Genomic DNA, 20,136 nt, shown 5'->3' with positions numbered 1-20,136 from the left:
TTAGGCGTTTCCGGGTCTCCTCAAGAATCCCTCCGTCACCCACAGACACATCCCTCCCAGTGCCTTCCCTCAGAGGGGCTGAATTGTAGGGGAACCAAAGAAACCAAATCTAGTTCACATTAGGCTGATCTGTCATATCTAGTCAGGATCCGTCCATCCCACCAATACCCTCACCCTGACTTTCCCCTCACCTTCATGCCCTGGACACTCCACCCAAGGCAGACAGACCAAGCTCTGGACACTGGTCTGGGCTAACTCAGCAACTTCTTCTTCCACAGGCACCTTGGCCTTGAGCACTCCAATGGCCATGAGGCCGAACAGGTCTCCAGAGGAGAGCACTGAGGGAGATGCCGGGAGAACAGAGCGGAAGCCCAAGGTGAGAGGTGGAGGCAGCAAAGCTGGGCTCTAAGCCAGCTCTATAGGAAGGACCTGGCGCTGGTCCCTGAAGCACCACAGACTGCTTGCCTGGGCAGCTGAGTGAACTTCCCTGTGACCGTACACAGGATGGGAATGCCTGGTCCTGTTTGAGATGGTGGGGGGTGGAGTGGGACAAAACAGGACACTAGCTTCGTCAACTGCTCTGTGTCCAGGGAGAGTTAGGAAAATGCTCAGCGTTTGTTCAGTTAAGCAGGACACAGTCGGGAAGGAAAGTCTTCATCCCTGTCTCACACAGACCGTCCAGTAGCTTCAGGCTACTCCTGCACAAAAGGTGGAGGAGAAGGCCCAGCTCTAAGGTCTGACTTAGATTAGTAAATCATTAATGAAATCTATTATTTTCCTTAGGACAAAGATGCTTTCAAAGACATCTCCGTATACTTCTCCAAGGAACAATGGGAAGAGATGGGAGAATGGGAAAAAATCCGATATAGGAATATGAAAAGAAACTACGAAGCGCTGATTGCTATAGGTAACAGGAAGTGCTGGGTGCCTGTGAGCCTGGGAAACATGAAACAGGTCTTCACCCTCAGTGTTCACTTGGCCCGCTCTTAGGTGGCTTCATCTGCTCACAGTTCCCTTTTGTGTGGAGACTAAGGAAATGTTTAGAGTTTTGTACCAAAGGGAGGTTGACCCTGCAGTGCAGAGCTCACCTCTTGCCTTGTTCTAGATTCCCCCAGCCCATCCTACAGATTTCCTTGACTTTGTGACACTTCCCATTGCTTCTATGCTTTGTTTCTCCTTCTTAGAACAAATGTTTTGCTTCTTTCCAGGTTTCAGAGCCACTCGACCGGATTTCATGCATCACCGCAGGCAGGTCATCAAGCCCCAGGTAGATGACCCTGAGGATTCTGATGAAGAATGGACACCAAGGCAGCAAGGTGAGAGGCCAGGAGGACTTGGAGGTGTCTTCCTGAAACCAGCCTGGGCTTAGGTCTCAACTACATCTCAGCCAGTAGTAAGGAAAACATAATTTTCAGCATTCCGAAGTAGTTGTGGCTGAATATTGACATTAGCCTGAATGAAGATGAATGTATAGGTTTTCCAGTGTAATTCTCAAAAATTTTATGGTTAAAATTTATCATTCTTTTTACAAAGAATTATTTTTGCTAAACATTCTTAGTGAAAGGCAGTTAAAGAAAGCTTAGAAATAAATTCACCAAACAGATTTAATACTAATCTCATTGGTTATTGGATTAAATCTCTTCGAAGAAGAAATGATTAACATATTATGTCAAGATACATTATTCATGTATGTATATAAAACAAAACCTGTGATCATCTTACCCTAAGGTTAAACTAATTCTATATTTTGATTCTGGGAAAGGGTTTGAGAGAACTATTTATTCTCCATGATCTTTCCCACATTTCACTGACCAGAGATGGCATCAGGTAAATAAAATGAAGTACACTTATTATAAAATAGAAGTGAGCACTCACTTCCTCTTCAGCTGCTCAAACAGTTTAGAAGAGTTAATCTGCCTAGACTGGAGAAAACAATTTAGATAGTTCTATGATTCTCCATCTATGGATTTCTGTTCTCCCAGATTTTTAAAAATTATTTATTTAGTTTTGGCTGCACTGGGTCTTCATTGCTGTCCATGGGCTTTCTCTGGTTGCTGTGAGTGTCTTCTTGTTGCAGGGCATATGCAGGCTCTGTAGTTTGTGACACACAGGCTTAGCTGCCCCGCAGAAAGTGGAATCTTCCTGGACCAGCCATCAAACCTGTGTCCTCTGCATTGGCAGGCAGATTCTAATCCACTGTGCACCAGGGAAGTCCCTCTGTTCCCTGAGGTTATTAAAACTAGTGAAAGGAACATGAAAAGCAAACATTTGGTTGTCTGCAAAGGTTTTGACATAAGGAGAGATTTTTCATAGGGAATACATACGCCTCGGTTCACCACACGCCTGCACGTCTTTATTTACCTTTTTACCAATTTCTGAGTGTATGGCGCACTGTTGCTAACTATGTGCACGTTAGTGTTAGTGGCCATAGTGCTAATCGCTCAGTCGTGTCTGACTCTGCGTACCCATAGACTGTAGCCCACCAGGCTCCTCTGTCTGTGGGATTCTCTAGGCAAGAATCCTGGAGTGGGTTGCCATCTCCTGCTCCAGGTGATCTTCCCAACCCAGGAACTGGACCTGCATCTGTTGCATCTCCTGCATTGCAGGTGGATTTTTTACCGCTGAGCCACCGGGGATATACATACACATTGATGTACAACAAATCTGTAGAAATGTTACTTCTTGCGTGACTGAAGTCCTAACCCACTGAGTAACAATTCTCCAACCGTTCCTCCTCACAGCCCTTGGCAACCACGATTATATTTTCTGTTTCTATGGATTTGATTAATTTAGATACCTCATCAAAGTGGAATCAGGCAATATTTGTCTTTTTTGATTGGTTCATTTCACTTAGTATAATATCATCGAGGCCCATCCATGATGTAGCATATGACAGAATTCGTTTTTAAGGCTTCAAAGCATTCCATTGTGTGCATGTGGATATAAGAGCTATAACATATATCGTATATATAATCTTTATCTTTTATCCACCAATGAACATTTAGATTGCTTACACATCTTGCCCATTGGGAATAATGCAGCAATGACCATACATGTGCCCACTATTTATTCAATAACTTGCTTTCAGTTTTTTATGGAAATACACTTTTGAGTGGGACTGCTAGGTCATACAGCAGTTCTAATTTTCTGTGGAAACTCCATACTGTTTTCTAGAAAGCTTGCAACATTTTACATTGCCAACAATAGTGTATAAGTGTTCCAATTTCTCCATATCCTTACCAAGCTTGCTATTGTCTTCTTAGACATATTGCCCATCGCAGAAGGTTTCACTTTGTACTTCCCTATTGATTAGTAATATTGAGCATCTTTTCATATGTTTGTTGGCCATTTGTGTATTTTCTCTGGAGAAATGTCTATTCAATCCCTTCTCTCACTGTTAGTCAGCTCAGACTGCCATAACAAAGCAGACTGCATTCCTTAAACCACAGAAATTTGTTTTCTTACAATGCTGGAGCATGGAAATTTGATATCAAGGTGCCATCATGGTCAATCAGGGTCTCTTTCTGGCTTATAGGTAGCCTTCATACTGGTGTATGCTTAGTAACCCCTTATCAGATGCATATTTTACAAATATTTTCTACCATCCTGTAGGTGGCCTTCTCAACTCTGTTCAGTGCCCTTTGCTGCACAGAGGTTTTAAGATTAATCTCATTTGTCTATTTGTACTTTGTTACTAATACTTGTGCACTTGGTACCATATCTAAGAAATCATTGCTGATTCAATGTCGTGAAGCTTCACCCTTGTTTACTTCTAAGAGTCTTATCAAGTCTTGCATTTATGTCTTTAATCCATTCTGAGTTGATTTTTCTTCAAGATGTATGATGTTCATTATTTTGCATATGGTTATTTTGTTTCCCCAGCACCATTCATTACAGGGATTAAACTTTCCCCATTATCCTGACACCCTAGATGAAGATCATTAGACCATGTATCCAAGAGTTTATTTCTGGCTGTCTATTCTGTTCCATTGTTTGACATATCTGTCTTTATGCCAGCCAGCTTCCTCAGTGGCTCAGCAGGTGAAGAAACTGCCTTCAGTGCAGGAGACACAGGAGATGCGGGTTCAATCCATGGGTTAAGAAGATCCCCTGGAGAAGGAAATGGCAACCCTGTCCAGTGTTCTTGCCTGAGAAATCCCCTGGACAGAGGAGCCTGGTGGGCTACAGTACAAACGGTCACAAAAAGTCAGAAGACTGAGCGACTAAGCACACATTTTTTGCCAAATCTACCTTCTTTTGGTTCGTGTACCTTTGTAGTATGTTCTGAAATCAGAGGCCTCCAGCTTTGCTGTTCTTTCTAAGATTACTTTGCCTATTTGGGGTGCTCTGAGATTCCGTGTTAACTGTTGGATGGATTTTCTATATCTGAAAAAATTCCATTGGGATTTTAATAGGAATTGCATTGAATCTTTAAATTGCTTTGGGTAGTATGAACAGCTTAATAATATTAAGCCTCCTAATCCATAAACATGAGACACCTATTTATTTATGTCAGATTCCTTTCAGCAATGTTTTGTAGTTTTCACCATATAAGTCTTTCATCTCCTTAAGTTTATTCGTAATTACTTCATTCTTTTCAATGCTATTATAAATAAGATTATTTGTCCAGTGGCTAAGACTCCACACTCCCAGTGCAGAGAACTTGGGTTCAGTCCCTAGTCAGGGAACTAGATCACACATGCCACAACAAAGAACTGGTACAAACAAATAAATAAAGATAAATATATATTTTTTAATTTAGCTGTTCAGTATAGCTTTAAAAAAATAAAAAATAAATAGGACTGCTTTCTTATTTTCCTTTGTGGAATGGTCATTCTTCATGCATGGAAATATATCTGAATGTTGATTTTGTACCATGCAACTTTCTATGCCGGATTTGTGTGTGTGTGTTTTTAAAGATTTTTCTGCACATGAAACCATGGCCCTGTGAACAGACATAATTTTACTTCTTTCTTTCCAAATGGAAACCTTTTGTTTCCATTTCTAACCTAAAGCCCTGGCTAGGAGTTGTAATATTATGGTGAACAGAAATGTTGATAATGGACATCCTAGGCTTTTTTACTTAATCGTAGAAGTTTTCAGCTTTTCACTGATGACTATGATGTTAGAGGTAGACTTTCAGTATATGACCTTTATTATATTGCAGTCACTTCCTCGTATTTCTACATTGATGAGTACTTTTGTCATGAAAGGCTACTAAATCTATTAGATACTTTATGAACATCAGATGAGGCACAGATGAAGTTTCATAATTTTTTTTAATTTTAAGAGAATTATGTAATGTTCCTAGTGAAACCATGGGAGTTGATGATACAGAAATCATCTTCCATTCCTCCTTTGGTAATCCTTGTCCTTGTCACTCTCTGGCTCAGGATTATGTGTCCTTAATTAGAATACCCAGAGTTTGGAAACATTTCCCAACCAAAACACTGATTCTCATCATTTTTTAGGTAAACCTTCTTCTTTGGCCTTCAGAGTGGAGCACAGTAAACACCAGAAGGTGAGTATTTCCCAAATCCTGTTGCCAAAATGTCCTCCTCATGGATCCAGGCAGAGGTGAGAATAGGAGAAAACGCAGATCCTGGAGATGGCTGCCTTCCTGCCCTGAATCTTTAGTACACTGCCTGATATCATCACCATCTTTACAGTTAGTAAGAAAAACAACCATAGTATCCTGTTCTATTGTTACATTATTTTCATATTATTTCAGACTTTAAGCATTTTATGTGAATAAACTTACTTAAACCTTAAATCAATCCTACAGTACCTATAAGTAGGTATATAGCTATCACCATTATAGATCCAGAAAATGAGGTAAAAAAACATTTGATTGTATGCCTGAGATCACAGTATCACTGGCAGTGCAATCTAAACCAATGCACGTTCTCTAAACTCCTTACAAACTGATTAAAACTTCCATAGTTCTATGAAGCTTATTCATACATCTTTATATCATTCATCTGAGAGATGTTTTCAACCTCAGTTCTTTTGTGCTGTGCTAGGGAGGGATATGCTAAGACATCTGACTAAGAGAAGCTTAAGGACATGCTGGGCAGTTTGTAGAGGGGACAGTCCAAGATGAAGAAGGAAACAGGATCCCTACCTCAGAGCCTCCCACTCCAATAAGAGGAAGCAACTCGCACCCCTGAGAAGCCTCAGGTTTATGACTGAAAAGCAACAAATAAGAAAATAACAGAAGGACTTCACATAGATTACCCACTTTTGAGTAGAAACTCATCATCTGGGCATCATTTCAAATTCTCCTTCTTGCAGGAGGGAGTAACAGCTCCTCCTCTGAGCTCTAACAGGCGACTCTCCTGTTTGGAATCATGTGTTTAGCCTGCCCCTGTGTTGTGAGCTTTGGGAGCCTAGCCCACACCCATTCATTCTCAGAAGTCCAGGCCCTGCTCAAAGCCCCTGAGGGACCCTGAATGTTTTGTGAATGAGTGACTCCACATTTGAGCATTCATCTAGGAGTAGAAAGGTCAAAGATTGCTGAAGATAGTATCTGTGAGCTAGACTTCAAATATAGATGCAGTTTAGGGAATAAATTGATACCAGGGATGTACGCTCACGTTCTTACTGTATTAAATAGCTCAGACAACAATTTGTTGAAGGTTATTAAATTTCATGTCCAGTATAATATTAAGAATTAGCCTGTATACCAATGAATGGATCAGGAAAATGAGCAGAACCAGCTAGTCATACAGCCTTGTTCAAGGAGAACTGATGAGACCAGCTACTTTAATTCCAAACATTGTCTACAGGACATGGCAACCTGCAACTTTCATCTCATTTTCTTTATTGTCTAAATGTGTTTCTGCCAATCGTCTTTTCTCCTCTTAATCTCACTGCTTTGTCACCTTATTTTCCAGATGTGTTTTGTCCCCTCTGTAATTTTCCATACTTCTTCATCCATCAAAGGGCCACTAATTAATAGAACCCCCCCGGATCTCTCTTTGAGCCCTTACCCTCTTCTTTCCCTGACCTCCAGCTATTCTTCCTCCCTTGCTCTCACTTTTATGCAGAAAGTTGAAGGGGAAGAACCTTAAGATATGAATTCTAGCTTTGATTCACTATCCACCTAGGTCCTTTTGTTACACTCCAGTGTTCAGACCCACCCCCCTCCAAATCAGGTATTTCTAAGAATTGTCAAAGTATTAACTAAAATCATGCATGTGAAAACACTTCACAAAGTCCTAAAGAACTAAAGAACTGCATGTTGTCTCTTACTCACATGGAAGAGAATGTCCAGGACACCATTAAGTAAGGAATCTAGTTTGAAGGAATTGCCGGGAGCAGCAAAATCGCTGAAGACAAGTGGCTCCAAGCAGGCTCAGAAACCAGTGCCCCATCACAGAAAAGCAAGGACCCCTGGACAGCACCCCAGACAAAAAGTCGGTAAGAGAAATTTGGGGGAGTTCCTCTAATTAGTTCCTCTAATCCCTGTAGAAAAACTAATAAGTATGGCCTAGGTGTGTGGCATGGACTTTGGGTAGGCGGGGGTTTAAGCTGGACTGATCTGAGACATGAAGTTAGCACTGGGGCCTTGGGAAAATCTTATACATTTTCTGATGTCCTGATTGTTGTCTGTAAAGTGAAGATAAGGATACATAACTCATACGGTGCTTGAAAGCCTTACATTAAATGCAAAAGTCTGACACCTACAAGAAGTTCAATAAATCCAGCTGTGATGATGGGAACCGTGCTTTTTTAGTGTTTATGCCCAGACCTCTGCTCATATGCCCTTACATGTCATGTGCCTTTAACATATATTTTCTGAGTAGATGTGTCAGTGAACTATTTCCTAAGTAAGAAGGTTGGGAAGTTAAACCTACTAACGGGAAGTGCAGGACACTATCACTGAACTGGGCATCTGTGGTCAGTGGAGCCTCAGTATCCTGAACCAGTAGTTAAAAGGAGAAGAATCAAAGTATAGAGGAGGGACTTCCTGGTCGTGAAGTGTTTAAGGCTCCACGCTTCCACTGCAGGAGGTGTGGGTTCCATTCCTGTTCGGGAAACTAAGATCCCACAAGCCATGCAGTGTGGCCAAGAAATAAATAATGTAACATTAAAGCATAAAATTACAAAAGTAAAAGTTTGAAAAATACATGTAAGAAAGTTTTAACAAAGTGTATAGATGGACAGGTAGGAGACCTCACACTATCTGATAAAACAGGGACTAACTCCCCAGACCCCACCAGCCTTGCACAGCTTCTGTTCTCCATCTTAGAACTCAGAGGAAAGGAGACTGGAGTGAGGAGGTACAGTCTACGGGAAAGAAAGGGCCACGTGTACCAAGAGGTCAGCGAGCCCCAGGATGACGACTACCTCTGTGAGTGACCCGCTGGCCCACTCATGGAGAAGCGGCTAGGAGTCCTTGGTCCACTAACCTCACCCCACCATTTGGTCCCCTGGCCATCCCCTTCCTCTATGACTTGGGGTGGAGGATCAAAGCCAAATGCCAGGAATGTCCCAGTTCTTTCTGAAGGTCGTTACAACCAGCAACATCACTATACCTCCTCTCATCCCTGTTTTCACCTCCAGATTGTGAGGAGTGTCAGAATTTCTTCATCGACAGGTGTGCTGCCCATGGGCCCCCAACCTTTGTAAAGGACTGTGCAGTGGAAAAGGGGCATGCCAACCGCTCAGCCCTCACTCTGCCCCCTGGGTTAAGCATCAGACTGTCGGGCATCCCTGACGCTGGGCTTGGAGTGTGGAACGAGGCGTCCGATCTGCCGCTGGGCCTGCACTTTGGCCCCTATGAGGGCCAGATCACAGACGATGAAGAGGCCGCCAACAGTGGATATGCCTGGCTGGTGAGAAGCAACTGTTTCCCTATCCTCTGGCTTCTAATCACTTGTATGTGGTCGGGGCTACTTCATGTCTACATGCGAGGATGCAGAGGGTGATAACACGGTCGGCAATGGCACAGTCAGCCCTGTGTACTGTGTGCCCTGGGCGTGAACACAGGACCTCCATCTAAAGGTCAGAGGAGAGGTGGGACTAGTGTACAGAAATTCAGGACCTCTATATAAAGGTCAGAGGAGAGGTGGTAACACCTTGGTACAGACTCACAGGACCTCTATCTAAAGATCAGAGGAGAGGTGGGACCACAGTGTAGAGACATTCAGGACCTCTATCTAAAGGTCAGAGGAGAGGTGGGAACACTTTGGTACAGACTCATAGGTCCTCTATCTAAAGATAAGTGGAGAGGTGAGACCAAAGTGTAGAGACACTCAGGACCTCTGTCTAAAGATCAGAGGAGAGGTGGGAACACAGTGTACAGACACTCAGGACCTCTATGTAAAGGTCGGAGGAGAGGTGGGACCACAGTGTACAGACACTCAGGACCTCTATCTATAGATCAGAGGAGAGGTGGGACCACAGTGTAGAGACACTCAGGACCTCTATCTAAAGATCAGAGGAGAGATGGGACCACAGTGTAGAAACACACAGGACCTCTATCTAAAGATCAGAAGAGAGGTGGGACCACAGTGTACAGACACTCAGGACCTCCATCTAAGTGTCAGAGGAGAGGTGGGACCACAATACAGAAACTCAGGACCTCTATCTAAAGGTCAGAGGAGAGGTGGGACCACAGTGTACAGACCCTCAGGTCCTCTATGTAAAGGTCAGAGGAGAGCTGGGACCACAGTGTACAGACACTCAGGACCTCTATCTAAATGTCAGAGGAGAGGTGGGAACACCGTGGTACACACTCACAGGACTTCTATCTAAAGGTCAGAGGAGAGGTGGGAACACAGTATACAGACACACAGAAGTGACTCCTCCCTTTTGGAGCCCTTGCCTTCAATGAGCCAAGAGACTCAGACTTGGAATGATGAGTAAGGGGATTACCGTGGGGTCCGACTGGCAGGTGAATCCATGCAGGCTGAAAAGCACCAATCACTACAGAAGGAAATAGCTCTTCTATATCTTCCTACCAAAAAACAAATAAAAGAAAGAGGAAAGCTTGTAACTCTTTCTCTGACACTCAGATCACCAAAGGGAGGAACTCCTACGAGTATGTGGATGGAAAGGACACGTCTTGGGCCAACTGGATGAGGTGAGTGCAGTGAGTCTCCATTGTGTAGATATTGAGACTCCCTCCATCCCACGCCCCTTTCCTTCTCAACCCAGCTCCCTCCACAGCTTTCACATCTTCCTTCCTCTTTTCCCTCCATATCATGCTCTTTCATTTCAAAAGACACTAGAAAAAAGGAAATAAAAATATGGCATGTGCCATCAAGATACAAGTCTATATGCTGAACAAAACTGGTGGACTTGAAAACAACTTGAGGAGTCTAGATTCACCAGGGACACTTTAACTCACTTAATGGACACTTACCACGCACTTTATGTGTCAGTTTAGACAATGAACTTCGTTACTGAAGCAGATCACACAACCCATGTCCTTTTGGAGAAGACACTGCAAACAGACATTAGCCAATTGATTTTAGGAACAGTAACCTTATTTTTTCTATCTTTGAGTAACTGCACAGCGCCAGGAAAACCTAATACAGGAGACCTTGACTCTATGTGGACAACAACCTCTTCAGGCTTGGTTCCAGTGAGGAGTGGGCCCTGAGGCCTCAGAAGGAATGGGAGGCAGGATGGCCCTGAGTGGGGCCATTCTCTGAGGGCCTCCCTTTTATCAGGGCAGGCGGACAGTGAACAAAGTATTACTGTTCCGTGTCTCAAGCTATATCAGAGCTCTCTCCAAGTTTCTGTGGGAGGGGGTGGGGAAGCGAATAGGATTCTGGATACACGTGGGGAGATGGGAGAAAGCCTCTCGAGAGAAGGCAGGCTGGGGTGAGTCCTGAGGGCTGCGTGTTAGCCAAGGAGCACCAAGTCCTGTGGATGAAAGAGAACTTAATTCAGAGTTAAGAGGAGCTGGAGGTCACCAGCCTCAAGGACAGTTCAGGTGGAGATGAGTCTGGAACTAGGCTCCGGAAAATGGCTAATTAGGGAAGGAGAGAAAAGCATGGGAATTCACATGGCCTGGTCGAAGGTGTGAACAGAAGGGCCACATGAGGGGTGGCCTCAGAGGCGGAAGGCAAGGAGCTGGGCATGGTCGGAGAGTGGAGGACACTCATCACCTGAGGTTTCTTTCCCCTTCCTGGCCTCGCCCCCAGGTATGTGAACTGTGCCCGGGACGATGAGGAGCAGAACCTGGTGGCCTTCCAGTATCACGGGCAGATCTTCTACCGAACCTGCCAGGTGGTCAGGCCGGGCTATGAGCTGCTGGTCTGGTACGGGGACGAGTATGGTCAGGACCTTGGCATCAAGCGGAACAGCAGGGGGAAGAGTGAGCTCGCGGCCGGGAGAGGTGAGTGTCAGCCCTCTTCCAGCACCCCATCCCATCCTGGGAGCCTCCGTGGTCCGATTTCGAAGCAGAGTCCGATCCAGTGTAAAGTCAGTAGAGTTGCAATTAAAATGCCTCAGAATTTGATTCTTTTCATATGATTGTTAGGAAAAATTTTTATATTAAAAATGCTAGTTCTAATTTTTAATATTTCATGCAAAAAAATGTGTAACATCACCTTCTGCAGAAAGGCTGAGAAGCAAAAAGCAACATTTCTAGCACCTACCAGCTCTCTGCCCTTTACCTGTTTCTTCCTCATTTCGATCCATTTCTAAGCGACACATGTACAGTGATGTGCATTCAGTTACTGTTCCAGTTTGTTGTCATGTGAGTTCACACTCTGTGCCAGACGGGGCTCCACGCACCGAAACAGACAGAACCACTGCCCTGGGTCAGCAGGGGTTTCACACCAGACAGGGGCTGGTGCTCTGAGGAAAAACAGCGCAGGGAACGTGCCTCGGGTCAGCGTGAGCAGAGGGTGGGGTGTGGTGCAGGACGGTGGGGCAGGGTCTGTGCAGAGATAACACCCGTGGGTAAGGATTCCAGACAGGGGAGCAGCCAGTGCCTCAGACCCAGGGCCGGTAAGAGAGACCATACCAGGGGTCATGGGAGGAAGCACAGAGGACGAGAAAGAGGCTGGATATGACACGAAAGCCTCAGGGCCTGTGTCCACATGCAGGCCCCAGGTTTCCTCCTGGGTGACACAGATCAACCGCGCGGCTTTCTGCTGCAAGCAGCATGTTCTCTGTGCTAAGACGATGCTTTGGTTCATTTTGGGGACGAGACATCAGCAGGGAGCCCCCTCAGAGGTCAGTTCATTGGCAGACATGAGGGGAGAGTGGGCTGGCTGAAGATGCTTTCGAGTGAGGATGTGAAGAGTCTGGCTGGAGATGTATTTTTAAATAGGGCTTCCGAGTGCACGTTGAATGGACTAAGCCTGAATGTAATAAATGGGGTATGAGTACTGCTGAGGCTTGAGAAAGGATATGCCTTTATTTTATGATCTATGGGAAACTGAGAGAGGAGTAATTTGTGAACCTGTTTAGGCAGCAGGGGCCAGAGACCTGTAGTCAGTGGGACCTGGGGCGCTCGGTCTCGTCCAGTCTCAAACCCACTTCCTGCAGAGATCGGCACAAAGGCTGCTCTTTGAACAAGGAGCCACAAAGTCAGAGTTACCCACACCTGCTGTAACCACCCCCTGTGCTGCCTCCCATATGCAGAGAACTCCAGGCCAGGCGCCCCTAACTTAATAGACCCTTTCTCCTCACAGGGAACCTCTCAGGAGATTCCACCTAAGTCATCAAGTCTTATCTCTCAGTAGGGTAAATACCTGTGGCCACTGTGACATGACATTTCAGACACTTACACCCAGGGAAAGTCCCTACAGATCCACCTCTATGAGGAGAGACACTGCCTCTGATGCTGCTGGAAGGTCCCTATCTGGGTGATATGTAGAAAAGGCCCCTGACACCAACTTCTTGGATTTCTGTAGATGTAGAGAATAAGAAAGGAGTGGAAAAGTGGACTATAAAGACACACTCGATGGGAGACAAATCGTGCACTGTCAACACTTATATAATTAGTGAGGCAAGCCTGACCACGGCAAACCAGCTACCTGACCAAAAGCTTCCTCTTTCAGCAGAACCAAAGCCCAAGATCCACCCATGTGCCTCCTGCTCTCTGGCCTTCTCCAGTCAGAAATTCCTCAGCCAACACACCCAACGCAGTCACCCCTCTCAGACCCTCCTGAGACCATCTGAAAGAGACCTCCTCCAACCAGAGGATCCCTGCCCAGGCAATCAAAATCAGCGATATTCAGATCCACACAGCCCAAGCGACAAACCTGAGGGTCAGGAGGTCAAGGAGAGGCCCCAACAATTGCTGAAAAGCGTAAGGCTGAAGAGGATTTCAAGGGCCCCTTCCTACTCATCCGGAAGACAAATGGGGGATTCTGGGGTGCATGAGAGAATGACAGAAGAGCCCAGCACAAGCAGGAAAATGAATCCAGATGACACAGGCACATTGCTCATGGGAGCAGGGGTCTCAGGGATTATGAGAGTCATGTACGGAGAGTGTGGGCAAGGCTCGAAGGACAGGTCAAGTCTCAGCACACACGAGAGGACACACACAGGAGAGAAGCCCTATGTTTGTGGGGAGTGTGGGCGAAGCTTCAGTCAGAAGTCCGTCCTCATCATACACCAGAGGACACACACAGGGGAGAAGCCCTATGTTTGTGGGGAGTGTGGGCGAAGCTTCAGTCAGAAGTCCGTCCTCATCACCCACCAGAGGACACACACAGGGGAGAAGCCCTATATTTGCAGGGAGTGTGGGCGAAGCTTCAGTCAGAAGTCCGTCCTCATCATACACCAGAGGACACACACAGGGGAGAAGCCCTATGTTTGTGGGGAGTGTGGGCGAAGCTTCAGTCAGAAGCCCCATCTCATCAGACACCAGAGGACACACACAGGGGAGAAGCCCTATGTTTGTGGGGAGTGTGGGCGAAGCTTCAGTCAGAAGTCCGTCCTCATCACCCACCAGAGGACACACACAGGGGAGAAGCCCTATGTTTGTGGGGAGTGTGGGCGAAGCTTCAGTCAGAAGTCCGTCCTCATCATACACCAGAGGACACACATAGGGGAGAAGCCCTATGTTTGCGGGGAGTGTGGGCGAAGCTTCAGTCAGAAGTCCGTCCTCATCACCCACCAGAGGACGCACACAGGGGAGAAGCCCTATGTTTGTGGGGAGTGTGGGCGAAGCTTCCATCACGGGTCAAATCTCATCTCACACCAGAGGACACACACAGGGGAGAAGCCCTATGTTTGCGGGGAGTGTGGGCGAAGCTTCAGTCGGAAGTCCATCCTCATCAGACACCAGAGGACACACACAGGGGAGAAGCCCGATGTTTGTAAGAAGTGTGACTGAGTCATGACCAACAAACCACACCTTAGCCACAGGAGGATTACTGCAGCCACCCCGTGCCTCAGCTCTAAGGGGGCCTCAGAGGCGGTCTGTGACCCTTTACTGTCCCCAGGAGTATCACGAGAGATTTCCCAGGTGGTCCAGTGGCCAAGACTCCAATGCAGAGACCCACGTTCAATACCTGATTGGGGAACTAGCTCCCACAGGCTGCAACTAAGACACAGCACAGCCGAATAAATAAATATATGATAAATATTTTAAAGAAAGAGTGTGATAAGCAAGAATTACTTGTTAAATAGACCTTCCACTTTCATGACAGGAGAGGAGGTAGATAAACAGCAGAGGGTTTCTTAAGTGTTTTGGAAATGTTCATGCCAATTGCCTTCGTGGTTTTTTAGGTCTCCTCTTCTAATAAATTTTGTCTCCAAACAAATCTGAAGCCCAGACTATGTACTCATTCCCACCTTATCACTGGCAGCAGTGGGGTCTAGTCATAGCTGATCCCCTGGGAAGGCATCATTCTGGAGCCAAGTCAATTAGGTCACTGGAAAGTCAATCCTGGGTCCAGGGAGAGGAATGCAGAGTGGAGTCAGACTCACCAGGGAAGGGAATTCCCTGGCCTCCTGGGAAGTGCGGCCTTTCCTCCTTATAGAGCTCGACTCTCCTTTGGCCTCTCCTGGTGGCCCTCTAGTTCCCTCTGACTTCTGTAGCCGCAAAGGTGAAGGCCACATGCACGTGTGTGTGTGAGCGCGCGTGCCTGACTCAGCATGGGCCGTCTGGTCTCTGCCGCCCCCTCAGGGTCATCACAGCAATTGGACTCCAGATTCGACCATAGGGGTCCAGTTCTCAGCCCTGCCCCCAGCAGCTGCGTGAGCTGAGGCAAGATGCTCAACCCCTCTGTGTCTCTATTCTCATCTGTGATACAGGGTGGGAGCAACAGCATTTTGGTCTGATGCGAAAGCACAGGTGGAATCTGGCAGAGGCTGGCTGAGAACGCAAACCCCACCTTTGCTGTCCTTCGTGTTTTTTTCTTCAATCATTTTTATTTTTTAATAGACGGATAATTGCTTTACAGAATTTTGTTTCCTGCATGTCCTCCAGCCCCCACACCTTCCAGGTCTTCAGAGCTAGACGAGGAAGGGGCCGTTTAGGCACTGGGCTGCCCTGATGAGGGGGTGTGAGGTCAGGGGTGCGAAGGGAGGCCGACCTCCCTTCCCACCCCTACCGTTCCTGCTGAGCTGGGCAGCCCCAGGGCCCCTCCACAGACAGGCAGTGCCCACAGTCGTCACCCTGCAGAGAACACAGCCTGGAGCCAGGTTTGCAGGAAATCCCTGTCTGCCCCTATCCCACCCCCACACGGAGGGTCCTTGAAGCCCACACCACAGCTTCTCTAGCATGGGCCTCACACCTGTGCCCGTGCGCTCTGGGCAACGCTGTCGCGACCTTGAAATTCTTAACCATGGAAAAGTTCATCCTTACACTTCCCTTTCATGAGTGAAGTCTGATGGGCCCCGGGGTGCAATGTGAGCAGGGCAGATGCACACACAGCACGGGTCCCGGGGTGACCAGGCTGCACGAGGGGACAAGGTGGACACAAAGCCCCCCCACCCTGGGTGAGTGAGGGTGGGGACAGCACCAGGAAGCCACGCTTGCTCAGACCCGGAACTGAGCTCCGACACAGAGTGGAGGCAATGGGGTTCTTAAGGTCGACAACACCCTCCCCTCTGTGAATGACCTCTGCCCTGGCCTGATCCTTCCAGAAGGGGTTCCGGAGGCTGAAGTCCACCCGGCCACCAGAAGACACCAAGGGGAGAGTGGGCCACGGGGTGGGGGGCGGAGGGTGCGAAGTCCAGGACTCGGGCAACGGCCCTCAGTTCCCTCCATGTGCCAGGCTTGTGAAGCATCTCTACATGAACCGCGTCAGTAATAACCACCCACTATTATTTTCCGGTTTCTATGCTTTCTTAAAGGAACACGTTTGTCTGTAGCTTCGTTTCCCTACAGGAAGGGACGCCACGTAAACTCCCCATCTTCTGTGGCTTCAGGCCGGGGCCACAGCAGGGAGAGTTAGGGGTGGTGTAGTCAAAGGGGCTTCAGGTGAAAAACGGTGGGGACCCAGAAACCTGCAGGGGCTTCTCACCTGCACCTCCCACCAGAGCTGGGCCTGGAATCCCCTGGAACCCTGAGCAGGTCAAACCTTCTCCCTCCCCTCCCCTCTGCTTCCCTCCCCTCAAAAAGCTGACTCCTGGGGCCAGCCCACAACACCCCCAAATCCCCCATCACCCACAGCCCCACACAGGCCCTCCCTCACAGAAGTGGGATGACCTGGATGGTGGCACAGATGGTGTGTGACCCTAGAGCTGGGGGTCTCAGCTGACCTTGAGCAAGGAGGCTGGTGCTTTACACAGCCTCCCAGCCCAGGGAGCGGCCAGCAGCCACAAGCCATGATCTGAAGCGGAGCTGGGGAATGGGGAGTGGGGATGCGAGGTCTCTGAGGTCCCATCCTGTCCCCAGGACAGCGGCCAGGCCCCACCTGAAACCGTCACTGCCCTCCACGGGCACACAGGACACCAGCTGTCATGGGCCGGACAGCCAGCTGCCTCCGCCGCATGCTCCACCCTGACCACGGCGGCCCCAGGGCTGTACCAGCCCCGCCTGCACGAGGCTCTGCTAGGATGCCAGGGCTCGGGGACCCTGGGTGAGTCGCTGAGGGCAGAGCTCCAGAGGCCAAGCCTGTCTTCAGCCACCAGACCTGCCCTGCTTACTGGACTCATGAGCCCAGCCAGTATCTGAAGCCAAGATGCCTTTGGGAGAATGACACCCAGACGCTGACCTCAGAGCTCAGATTCCTGAAAAGTTACTAAACAGATTATTTTAAAGGGGGATGTTGGCAGGAAGCGGGGACGGGAATGACTCCCTTGGTGGTGCTGTGGTTAAGAATCCACCTGCCAATGCAGGAGACACGGGTTCAGTCCCTGATCTGGGAAGACCCCACGTGCCATGGAGCAACTAAGTCCGTTCACAACTACTGCAGCCCAAGAGCCTAGAGTCTCTGCTTCCTAACCAGAGCAGCCGCCGCAGGGAGAAGTTCAACGCAGAAACGAGAGAGCAGCCCCCATGCCCGACAGCCAGGAAAAGCCCGCACAGCGGCGAAGACCCAGCAAGCCAAAATAAATAAATAACCTTGCTTTAAGTAGGAGATCGCAGCATTCTCTGCTGATCCAGAGCCTAGGACTCAGCTCCCAGCACAGGGGGCCACGTTCAATCCCTGGTCAGGGCACTCTTTCCCACATGCTGCAACTGAAGGCCCTGCATGCCACAGCTAAGACCCAGTGCAGCCAATTAAATGAATACTTAAAAGTAGGAGGCTGTTCATCTGTCACCATAGAAAACTGCGACATTTTAGGAAAAGAAAAAAAAAAAAGATCTTATTTTGCAAGTGCTCATGGTTGATGGCAAAAATTTTCTCAAAATATACAGCTGTTTAAAAAAAAGAAATTTAGAAAATACAGAAACTAAAACCCACCCATAAATGTGTGGGGAACATCAATTACTGAAACATCCGGCCACCACACACGGGAACACACGTCCGTGTTTTTCCTCTACAAAGAAGCTTTCAGCCTCCACCCCGCTTCCCACCGGCCTCCGCTCTGCTCACCAAAAAGACTGCGCTTTGGACTCGTGACCGGGGGGTTTCTGTTGAACTCAGGGAGGTGGAGGAGCAGGGCTGTGTGGTTGGGTGCACCGTCTGGCCTGCAGTGAGGAGAGAAGCGCGAGTGCTCCCCCTCTGGGTCCCGTAACTCCAGGGGCCTCGGGGAGCCGCCCGGGAAGAAGCCTCTCAAACACCTTCCCTGCAGTCTCCACAGTTACAGCACGTCCCACCTCTCGGGGTTCAGCTGTGGGTTAACAAGTCCTCTCTTGTTGGACAGATAAGTGTTTCCACAGAGAATCTGCCTGGATCTTGGCCTCGGTTGGTACAGATGTAACAGGCAGTATGTTCAGGGCTCAGGGCTCACGGAAGTTAGTTCTGAAGCTCTCTGGGTTTAGGGTTACAGCACCTCCTCACCTCCACCCCTTCCACGGTCATGGAGCCTTCTCTTCTAGAGGAAGGTGTCTGGCAACATCAGCCACAAAGACACATACTGAAGAGGAGAAAGCCCATGGCAGGCGGGGCTGGGTGTTCCTGGGGGAGCAGAGGGGCCTTGGACACTGCACGCTGGACCCCTGCCCCATCGGATTCTCCTCCTTCTCGCTGGGCATGCAGCTTTCACCTGCTGGGTGTCTGCCAGTGAGGGGCTCCCAAGACACCAAGCTGGGGTTGGCGATGGGGGAGCTGGATGCCAGGGAACCCGAGACCCTGCAGCAGGTCAGTGCACTGTGGACGAGGGCCGGCCTCACCGAATGGTTAGGCCCTGTGCACTCAGGACACCCTCTCTGGACCCAGGTAGAGGGCTGCTTCGCCTGGTGCCCACCTGGGTCTCAGGAGGTGGAAGAGAGACCCTGTTGACCTTCCCACCTCCTGCCCAGAGAATGAAAAAGGCCAGTTCCCAAAAGTCAGAACAGGGTGGGCAGAATGAGTGCTTGAGTCTCACAGGCTCCCTATGTAAAGGGTTCACTGCTGCCTGGATACCTCTTGGCTGGTTCCCCTTCTGTGTTGTCTTCACATGAAATCTCACAAGGACAAGGCAGTCCAGGTGCCCACAGCATCACTTGCCCAGGTGCTGACAGCCCTCCTTATTTATTATGGGCAGGGAGACAGGGTGGCTGGTGTGACGCTCCCCTGGATCAGAGAGGAGATCCCCCAGGCTGTGTCTCTTCTACTCCTGAGACCCAGGAGGGCATTGGGGGCAGAGCACCTCCAGCTGGGGTCTGGAGAGGGTTTCCTGAATGGACAGGGCCTAACTGTCGAGTGTGGCTTCAAGGGGTACGGGCAAGAGGGGTTCTAACTGCTTTCTAAATATTTCAGACAACCACTGAGTTCCTTCTGGTTTTTGGTTTCAGATCTTTTTATATGGTCCATTTTCAGTGTCTTAATTGAAATTGTTACAATATTGCTTCCATTTTATGTTTTGATTTTTTGACTGCAAGGCATGTGGGATTGTTACCAAGTCCAAGCTCACTCTCCATGCCTCACAACAGGGCGATAAATCAGAGCCGAGGTGCTGAGGCAAGGAATATGACTTTACTTGGAAAGCCAGCAGATTGAGAAGATAGCAGACTAATATCTCCAAGAAACCATCTTGTCAGGGTCTGGATGCCAGTGTCTTTCATAGAACACAGAGCTGGGAGGTGAGGAAATACAGTAAAAAGTCCATTAATCTGGCAAATATCTGGAATGGCCAGTCTTGGAGGGAGATGTGTTACTTTCTACCTGCTGTAGCCATCCACAGGTGGACAGGTCCTAGACAGAGGCAGAGGGGTGGGGTGTCCTGAGGCAGGCCATTATGTATGGACAGCATCCCTGTAGCAAACAGGCCAACAGGAAGCAAAGGTTAGAGTAAAACATTCAACATCAGTCAGATTTTGTTCTTCCCTGTAACAATTCCCAGTGTCAGCGTCCATTCCACAATCTTATGGGAAAAGGGGTGATGAGTGTTCTCATTGCCCCACTAGTTGTATCTTTTGGGGAGTGCCCACCACTGGTGCCAATGTGCTGAATGTTGAGATTTCTCTTTTTTGTTCTTTGGAAAGTCTCTATTTCATAAGTATAGACATAATAATATTATAATACAGGTGTTGAGAGTTGTTTTATTCAGTACAAATCTTTTAGGACTTCAAAACCAGGTGGCAGCAGCTAAAGTTAAGGAACTTAGCACTTTTCTATGTGT

At 48.0% G+C, this 20,136-nt stretch overlaps 1 protein-coding gene across 1 annotated transcript; it reads left to right on the top strand.

The window, feature by feature from the left end:
* The first annotated feature begins 307 nt into the window (after window positions 1–307).
* Window positions 308–14,311, top strand: LOC133062929 (histone-lysine N-methyltransferase PRDM9-like). The gene is made up of 10 exons (XM_061152260.1): window positions 308–383; window positions 791–907; window positions 1,209–1,316; window positions 5,472–5,521; window positions 7,266–7,422; window positions 8,255–8,356; window positions 8,569–8,840; window positions 10,023–10,090; window positions 11,160–11,353; window positions 13,032–14,311. The coding sequence occupies exons 1-10, from the start codon at window positions 308–310 to the stop codon at window positions 14,309–14,311; spliced, it is 2,424 nt and encodes an 807-aa protein (XP_061008243.1).
* The last annotated feature ends 5,825 nt before the right edge of the window (window positions 14,312–20,136 follow it).

This window comes from Dama dama, chromosome 9 (genome assembly GCF_033118175.1).
Source record: "Dama dama isolate Ldn47 chromosome 9, ASM3311817v1, whole genome shotgun sequence".
NCBI lineage: Eukaryota > Metazoa > Chordata > Mammalia > Artiodactyla > Cervidae > Dama > Dama dama.
This window is presented reverse-complemented; position numbering and strand designations above follow the sequence as displayed.